The 10,449-nt window shown below is 31.0% G+C and overlaps 1 protein-coding gene across 1 annotated transcript; it reads right to left on the reverse strand.

Annotated features, from left to right (window-relative positions):
* Positions 1-644: 644 nt before the first annotated feature.
* On the reverse strand, positions 645-2,572 carry LOC108837781 (protein DUF642 L-GALACTONO-1,4-LACTONE-RESPONSIVE GENE 2). The gene is made up of 3 exons (XM_056988447.1): positions 2,479-2,572; positions 1,630-2,127; positions 645-1,165 (listed from the first exon to the last, which is right to left on the reverse strand). The coding sequence occupies exons 1-3, from the start codon at positions 2,570-2,572 to the stop codon at positions 645-647; spliced, it is 1,113 nt and encodes a 370-aa protein (XP_056844427.1).
* Between the last annotated feature and the right edge of the window lie 7,877 nt (positions 2,573-10,449).

The raw sequence follows: 10,449 nt of genomic DNA on the forward strand, positions 1-10,449 counted from the left end.
TTTTGTGCTCATCTAAGTATACAAGTGTAATACGATAGCAAAAACATGGTCGACTTTTTGGTTCTTTTCTCTGTGACCGACGTTTGTTTTGTTTAAGAAAGCTTTATGCTTAATAAAAGCTTAATTAAACAAATAAAATAGTCGACGAGATTTACAAATTAATGCCCCATGTGTGTACACAAGTGATATTAAAGGGAGCTCCAGATGTCTACATTTGGTCTGTTCTGCTGATTAGTTATCGCCATTATTTGCTCTACAAGTCAAACTAGTCTACGATCCAAAAACTAAAAAGGAATAAGTTTTGTGGTTTAGAATCTGAATTTTTTGACGTTTGAAATACAAATCTCGAGATCTAAGTTCATATTAATCTCGTTCAGACTGTTCAGTCTAATATGCTATCTGTCGTCAATCCATGTTACATATTACATGTTGAAGATTATATAACACATATAACAATTATTGGATCAAAGAACCATGAAACTTATAAACCTTTAAAATCTTTTACATAGTTATAGAAAATGTATTTGGAAACTGGACCACCCGATCTTGTGAGTATTTAAAGAAAAGTGCATACAAATCGATAATATTATTAATATCATGTTTATAATATAGTACTTAGATTATAATAATATGCATATAAAAAATTAACGGGCCAGGACAACCCTAACATTGTCAAGCACAGGCCCACAAAGGTGTCCAAAATCATGAAGCTTGGTATGATAAAACCCACTGTAGAACGTTATCCTCGTACGGTTAGAATCGGCGCGAAACCCAAAACGCCCCGCTTTGAACGCTCCTTTTCCGTTAGATTCAAACCGAAGCTTAAACGCCGACTTTCCCGCAAACGCCTCCACCATCATCGACCCATGACAACCATTGTGTGCGTCTCCGATCGCGAACGAGAGGATGTAGTTTCTACCGGCGACGGTACGGATGATCTGAGCGATGGCGCTTTCTCTCCCGGCGACGAGCTCGACTGCGGCGAGTCCTGACGGGACTTTGAAGTGATGGTTATCGATGTACTTGACCGGTTTTAGAGATTCGACGATCCATCCCGGAAGCGGTGAGATCAGATCTTGTATCTTGGCTGGGATTAAGATTCCGGTAGAGAAGTAGTTGAATACATGTGGACCGATCTCGAATCCACCGTTCTTCACAAGGTTACCTGGTTTATTTATATACAAAATAAGTCTTAAGGATAATACAGCAAACAATCTGTAAGATAAGGACCAAATTGCAAAATCTTTAGGTGGGAACTTTTAAAATTGTTATGCTTTTAAAGTTTTAAACAACAAAACTCCATGTAAACCGGTTTGGTATAGAAAAAGCACCAAATTGAGGTTTTTGTCAAAAATGCTAACTAGTTCTTCTACATGTCATTGCAACCTGGGATCAACTTCTCGCAACAGTAAGTTGTAGTAAAATTATAAATTTCAAATCATTTTTTTGTGGTATGAAATAATGGTTTGAGATCAATCAATGCGATTAGTTATGCAATAGCAAAAAAAACAACAAGATGCGACTTGCGATCAATGCTACTGATCACATGTTATAAGCAAAATCATACCGAATTTTAGATTGAAAACTAGGACAAAGCTATAGAGGGATTGACCCGGTTGGTTAAATTACCTTTGGTATACCGAAGAGGGAGAATCTCTTTGATGGCAACAGCGTCAACGAGGGGACCACAAGAAGGGTCTTCTTGAACACCAGGGTTATGAAAAGTGACCTTGACCAAATCAGACGTTGCCTTGAAAGCCCAAGCGTAAGTGTCTCCACCATTAGTACTGAACAGGGTTTGGATCGGGAGCTCATTGGTCTGACCGGGCACAGAGATTCGTATGTTCTCATCCTGAGCACAAGTCCTCGTGACCCCAAACGTTATAGAATAGACCAAGCCACGCTTCACTTTCACATACTGAGATATCGACGCTAAGTTCCCTAGCCTAGCTGCATGGACTCCTCGTGGCACCGCAAAGTAGAAACCTCCTGGCTGTGGACCACCGGAGACTAGCTCGACGTGGCCGGAGATTTCCCAATGAGGAAGAGAGTATTTTCCGATTATTTGCCTCTTTCTCATGTTCGATTTGTTAGGAACTTGCTCAAAGTTTCCATTTGGAAGAGGCGCTGCATGAACGTGGATAGCCAAATATAACGTAAAATATCACAGTAAATATTAAAATATATATTTAGACCATGTTTATTCCATAAAACCCTTAATGGGTTTCTTACATATTTTTTTTCTAACTAAAAAAATTAAAAAATACATCAATTGCGGATCGCCATGTGTTAGTAGTACTTGGGAACAGTATAAAACCCCAACAATATTCGATCTTTTACCTGGGCTTTTTGTTACCATATTTTTGTGTTTTTGTGGGACCCCTTCCCCTAAGAAACTCCCTAATCACCCCCGATAAACTTGCCCCTAGGTAGTATAGTATAACGTTGAAAGCTAATTGGTAGCTAGAATAGTCTTACCATCAAGATGAGGAGTTCGTAGTGCAGGTAAGCTATGAGAACCATGGCAAAGAGAGAAAAGGAAAGCCAAGCAAATAGAGAGAGCGAGGGACATCGTGGGCTTTTATGCTTATATGAAAGTATGTATCAAAGAGTTGATTATACAATGGGTGATGATGCATGCACAAGGTCCTACGAGCTATATATAGCTGACCTACGTACTAATAATTTCACGTTGTTTTCTAAGTATTCAAATACCTCTATTATTAAAATAGAAGTACAGTTATAAAATAACTCTGAATTTTTAGTGTTATTTATAATATCATGCCACTTAAATTTTAATTATCATTCCTCTAAAAGTTATTGTCTTTTCAGATTATTAAATGCATGTTTTCTCACTCTGATTTTCCCTTAAAATCGGAAACAACATCTTCACAGAGAAGGAAATTATTTATTTTATTTTTTAATGACTTAATAAATGATAAAGATAAATCACCTATACTAATCGATGATTATTAATTTTTTTTCTTTAGCCAAATCAATAAATTAAATATCTAAACAAAAAAATCTTTGCTAACAATAAGTTCTAATCTATAATCACTCTCAAATATTTAATATACCTATAAAACATAGAAACTTATCCTATAATTACGCTAACTTCTAAAATTTGGTGAATAATAAATTATCTTTACATTTTTTCCAAATCTAAGTAATAAATAAATTGTTGTTTTAAAATGTTATATTAACAATAATGTGATACATATTAGTTTACAAATATATATATATATATATATATATATATATATATATATATATTATCATTAGTACAAACAAAAATTTTAGTGAAAACAAATATTTATACGGCCATAGCTCAAGTTATAGAAATAAACAATAACAGCGCAAGATTATATTTTATTCATTTATATTTTTTTAAGGAATGTTAAGATTTTGGAATTGGAAAAAATATGACCAATTTCTATATTATTTTAATTTGAAGATTTAAAATTTATATCAAAATATTTTGTTAAACATTTAATTTTAATTTTTATTATAACTACAAATACTAATTTTCATTCTAAATTTATGTCTAAATATTACAAATATATCATTTAGTATAAATAAAAAACTTAAAACATAAAATAATATCCATCCGGTCGGGCGGATCAAGTTCGAGTTCAAATTAAATATTAATACGGCGATGTACCGTACGTATTAATACGAAAGTGATAGCGAAGATAAGTAGGATCACGTTGAACATCCCCACGAAATGAGCCGCAGTGTATGTGGTGTGGCCGTAAAAAATGTCCATCATGTTATTCATCAAACCACTTTCAATTTATAAATCGGTTTTTTCACAATTAATTAAACTACCATATTAAATCATTTGATCTGTAATTTTGTGATTACGTTGCTTAGGAAGTACTGTATTCGGAATACTAAACGATGAAAGATATACTCCCTCTTTTCAAATTGTAAGTAGCTTTGTTAAAAATATCATTTAATATATAATTTTAACCAATTATAAAATATCCAACATAATTTAATTGACTACAAACTATTTAATAAATACAAAAATTACATTGAAATTTTTAAACTGCTCATACTGTGAAACAATTTGTTTTTGCTAAAACTACTTACGATATAAAACTGAAGAAGTATAAATTAAAAGTTAATACGTCGATAAGCAGATGTCCAATGTACCGTACATATTAATATGTTAGAGAGCGAGGATAAGTACGAGCACGTTGAATATCACCACGAAATAAGCCGCAATGTTTGTGATGTGGCCGTAGTGTCCATCATGTTATTCATCAAACTAGTTTCAATTTTTAACCATTTTCCCACAAGTAATTAAACTACAATGTTAGATCATTAATTTGTTTTGTAATTTTTATTTTTGAGATTATGTAGTCTAAGTTAATAACCGAGTAAGCTAAATTGCAACTACCTAGCTATTTGGATCGGAAAAACTTAATTGCCATTACAAATTAATCTAAGACTACAGTAGTACAAATTTAGGTAGATATATAAAACTCGTCTAGTAACATAATTTGTTGCACATTTGTTCACAATGAAGTACTATATAGTTAACAGTTAAGAAAAAAAAAAGTTAAGAACCGGAATCACTAATTAAGGACCCGTTTGAGTAAATGGCTAACACATTAATTCAAAATATGATTAACCAATGCCAACAAGTCCCTAGCTAGTTGATGTAGTTTGACATAGGAAACATGCGACGAGAAGAATCTTGCCCATCTCTCCACAGTTGACTTGAAGAACACTCGTTGACTTTATAGAGTTCACAATCACATGATGGGATCCACACAGTTCACATTTGACTTCCATATACATAAATGACACAAGATGGAATCGTTTAACATGAACATGGGAAGACAGCCGAAGGTTCACACACATACACAAATGAAAATTGAAAAATATTGAAACCGCTCCAGCTGGTTGGAGTCACTGTACAAGTATAGGATCAGAAGTTTATATTAACCTTCTGATTGAAAGTTCATTAGATCTCGATCATACGAGCGATATTCTATCAAAGTGAATCACTATAAGAGCCCTATCTTCCCTCACAACAAATTAAACCCACAAACTATCTAATTTAAAATCTACTAATCGTCTTACTATATAATTACAAAACTAAGAAACCTTTTCTCAAAAATTTCTGAACATTAATATTCTCTTCGTTTTCTAGTAGAAACGTTTTAGAACTAATCACATAAATTAAGAAAAATTACATTTTTAAACAAAAACATCATTAGTTATTCAGTTAACCACAATTTAACTAATAACAAATAGACTGCATAATACAATTAGTGATATAATATACACTTTTAATAAGTTTTACACTGAAAGTTGAAAACGTTATCTTATGAAGATATGTTGGTCTATCAGCTTCAAAACCTCTCCCTTCTGCAACCAGTGACTCATTCATCAGATAACCAAACCAGGAGAAAAGATGAAAGCTTGTATTTTAGGAATTGCTCTTGGCCACCACAAAACCGCATTAGATTTAGAGGTCAGTTCTCTCCCTTTTGAAGTAGAAATAGTGTTATAGTAAGTCCAGGATTTTTGTTCGCCCAATTCAGTTAGGCCCAAATTATGATTTCGGTCCCGTACCGTTTCGGTTCGAAGTTGATTTCTTAAAACACTAACAAATATATCGTAAATCCAAGTGCCTTTGGTTCTTTCTTCTAATATGAAAATATAATCTGTTGTTTCCTTTTTCATTATTATGAAATTTAATGTTGAAAGTGAGATAGTAAAACAAAAAAAAATGTCGACGAATGCTTAAAGTAAGAGGGACAGACCATGATCCAAAGGACATGATATGTGTCCGATAAAGCGAGAGCTACAGTCTCAATCAATATTACTGCCAAAGTTATATTTATATGAATTCTTTTAAGATGATGAAGAGAGATACAAAATAAATGTAAAATGCTCTCATCAGTTACTTTTTGGGGAAAAAATAGAAAATGGATGTAAAATGATGAAAATAATAAACAAAAGTGGGGATAGCTTTGCTTAAGCCTCCTTCCACATGCCCCATTTGGTACACTACAAGATGGACAACCGAGTTATGTCCTTTGACATTTCGTTTTCTTTTAGTTTTGTAGTATTTGTTATTTATTTTATTTTAAAAGTATTTGTTATATTTTCAAACATAAACTTAAATAGCTAATAGAATCTTGTAAACACTCATAACCAATATAAACATTAACATTATACGAAAACATTAGTGAGCTTTTCTTTTTAACATTAGAAAGCTATGCGATACATAACACATAAATATTATAAAGAAATGTTTTGAAATTCATTGTTACAAAAATGAACTCTTATGAAGAAAAAATTGTACATTTCCTCAAAATACACTAATTAAATCGTACTAATTAATAAATAAAAATAATGCGTTTGGTGCTGTCAAAAATAATAATAATAATAATAATGTGTTTGGTACGACATCCCACAAATCCGTTATGATGAGAGCATAAATCTCGGCATGATCTTCGTTTTAAGAATTCGAAAGTAAAGTCATGAGTTGCAGTTTACAAATGATCACGCAGAAAGTTAGTTTGATTTCAGTTATAAAAAAAAAAAGTTAGTTTGATAGGTGAAACATTCATATGCTAATGACTTAGTTCTCATTGTAATCATTGGTTAACATTTAACAATAATCGTTAATTATTATTTTATTGAAATGTATAACAACTAATTTGACTTTTGAGAATATCTTATCTTTTCTTCTTCACGAGTTTAAAGCGACAAGGTGTTTCCATCATTGTGCCTTCTCTTTTTTCATGCTGCTCTTCTTATGAGTTGTTTGAAACAAAATTTAAGTTAATCAATTGATGAAAGGGACAATTGGTCTGATACCCATATCAGATGGTCTAATTGGCATTGTACCTATTGATTGACATAAAGCAAAAATGTCATACAATTTGTGCATCAGGATGACGAAAATGCCCTTGAATCTCCTTTCTCTTTCTTCTTCTTCTTATCTTGCGATTCTTTTCTTCTTCTTCATTGTATCAGATTTTTTTTTCTTTGCATATTAATTCACATCATTCTTTAATGTTAATTCAATTCACCAACTATGATTTTCAACATTTTTTTCATCATTCATCATCCTTAAATGCTTTTTTAAAAATATGGATCTGTCAATTTCTTTTTTTGAATCTTCCAATTGCCCAGATCTAAATTCGACATCATTCTTAAGAGGACATTCTCCTCCTCTTATCATCTTCTCAAATCCACCGCTCGTATTTTCAATTGATCCCACACTTTTATTCTCCTCCAACATCTTTCTCATCTCGTCTGTATCACCTTCGCATCATTTCGGTTGACGATGGATGTGCAAATATTACAGTGATATCATGGCAGCTAACAAATCATGTACCAGCTATTACACGGTTAGTTAGTCGTTACATAATTTGTTTGTCGGTACATAAGTTGTTAACTAATACATTATTTATTACATGATACATTTTGAATTATCACTATTGCGTAATTTATTTTATAGCAGTTAACAAAGCATGTATCAGTTACTACATGGTTTGTTAGTCGGTACATAAGTTGTTAACTAATACATTATTTATTACATGATACATTTTGTATTATCACTATTGTGTAATTTATTTTGTAATACATTATTTATTACATGATACATTTTGTATTATCACTATTGTGTAATTTATTTTGTAGCAGCTAACAAAGCATGTATCAGTTACTATATGGTTTGTTAGCCGGTACATAAGTTGTTAACTAATACATTATTTATTATATAAAACATAGTTTGATTCTATAAAAATACATATTCAACTAGAAAATAAGATACAATCAAGTGTATCAATATCAGTGGAAAAGATTTATATATATATTGCCGGCTGATGAGTTCATTGTTGTTATTATGGTGTAAAAGATAACAAGGATTTTTGAAAAGCAATGAAAGAAAAAATGAAAACTCACATTAAATCATTTAAAAGTTTTGGATTCATAAGCAAAGATTACAATGAATAAGAAAAGAAACCACTGGTAATATGAAAAAAGAAACAAAGAACGATGTGGTAAGAGAGAGAAATTCAGAAAGATAAGGATAGTATGGGAATTAAAAAAAATATGAATAGTGGAAGGTTACTTTCCAAATTACGGTAGCGCGTGGAGGCATATATGCCAATTTTCCCTTGATGAAATATATGCATTTGATTAGGATATGAGATGAAAAAGACGGACAGAAACTTACATCTTGGAACAGATAGGAATGTAAAACAAACTAAAACATGATTACATGAAAATTAGTGATATAATCGATTTAATTTGCTTTTCTTTTTGTTAATTACCGTTTTCATCTTTAAAACCATCTCAAATCCACGTCTATTTCCATTTCTATATTTTTTTCTAAAATAGAATTTTTTTATTATAAAGATAGATTTGTTGCAATTCATGTCTATGAGAATTGCTATTTTTATTTTTAAATATAGAATCAAAAAGTAGTATTTTCTATATTTTCCTCTAAAATAGATGAATTCTATATATAGACATATATTAGAGTAAATCCACTTTTATAATATAAATTTTTATTTTAGAGGAAAATATAGAAGCTTATTCCAATGTTTTAAATTTAAACTATAAGAACTTTTTTATATTAGGATAAGTCTAATAAACTTTAGTTGTGAAATTTCACATGAAAACCAAATTCAGGAATGTTTCTGCTTTCAAACTGAAGAATACGGTTTGAGAAAACCAAACTTGATATTGTAATCGAAAAAGGAACGATGGGACGGGCGGGTGAGTGGTGGTGGTCGGAGCAGACAAAGCTGGGTCCTACAGCTTGCCTAACCGTAGCGACTTTCTTGTTTACCCCCATCCCGTGAGTGATCCGATCCCCACACTCTCTCTTGCTATTATTCTCAATCTTTACTTGCTCCTTGGTAGAACTCTCAACTATATTTATTTCTTTAAATTAATATATAATTCTTTGCAGCATAATGGAATAAATATTGTTGTAAAAAAAGGAATAAATATTTGTTGATAATATAAATTTTAGGCATTACAATAAATGTAACGTATTTATGCTGTTCTTAATTACCAATAACCCATTATAAAAAAAAGAATTTAAACTGGTGTATTTAGTCTTTCTTGAGAACTCAAATTCATGATCTTGAGATTCACTTATTTAGGAATGATGTTAGAAATGAATTCACTATCATTCAATGTTGTTATTAATGATCAACACAACAATAAATTTTTAAAAACCTTACATGAAAGAATAAAAGTAGTTATAGACAAACTGATAAACACATATATGATGTATCCGACATCACTTTCCCATGTTTGAGTCGTTTGTAGTTGAACATCAGAAACTTAAGACACAACTCCATGTATTTGTATGTTTTGTTTTAATATATTTTATGTATTGTAATTGAAATCATTAATTCGTTCTTATACATAGTACAGACTATGTATAGATAATCATCAAAATTCAAAAGAGACTAATTTGGACGTTCAGGCCAGCCGTTGGAGAAAACATGCCTTCTGCCAACACTCAAGTATATTGACAAGTCGTTTAGTCAAAAAACAAATGTAATTACTGATTACTTATTTTCAAATAGTGGTAACTCGGAAATCAATCATATTCATATCCATGCATATAAAATCTTTTAATGTAGTTTAGGATGAAAAATACAACCCTCGTATTGTATCATATTCACGAATGTCATCAACATCGATAGTAGTTAAAGCACTCGACAAAAACATCACAAGAAAGTAGATTCCCTAGTGGAAAAAGTGTTCATTGCAGTGCCAAACTTTGACGTGAAATATCACAGATATTAGAAAACATATAGGCTACAAATCTACCTACAAATATACGAATATGAGACATATTCCAAGTTGGAGATTTCTTTAAAAATTTAATGAATGCATTATGTCTCGACTTCCATATTGGAATATGACAGTACAAATCTTATCTACATTTGGATTTAAACATAAAATCCCAACCAAGACAAATTTTTTTTTGTGCATACCAAGACATAAATTATGTTGTAATAGCTGAAGATATATAAACTAAGACGGTTGTTCAAAAAAAAAAGAGGATAAACTAAAACGATAGATTACATTTTCTATATGGACTATGTAATGTTATCCCAGTTAAATCTTGGCAATTTTAGCCAATACACATTTGAGACACAAAATAAATCTAATTTTAGGTATATGGCCAGTGATAAATTAGTAAAAACAATATTAATACTATTTCAATGTGTGCAATATCAAATTATTGATTTCAGTTCAAAAAGAATATCAAATTATCAATACACAGGAATAGCAAAAAAAATGTTGACAAAAAAAAAATAGTAAAGAATTTTTTACTACTTTGGTAATGAAGATGGTGACAGTATGGTACAGAAAAACGTCACAGAAAAAAATTATCTAAACGTACATTTTTTCTTTAATCTTTTTAAAAACAATTTTTTTTTCCAAAAA

Source organism: Raphanus sativus, chromosome 6, assembly GCF_000801105.2.
Source record: "Raphanus sativus cultivar WK10039 chromosome 6, ASM80110v3, whole genome shotgun sequence".
Lineage (NCBI taxonomy): Eukaryota > Viridiplantae > Streptophyta > Magnoliopsida > Brassicales > Brassicaceae > Raphanus > Raphanus sativus.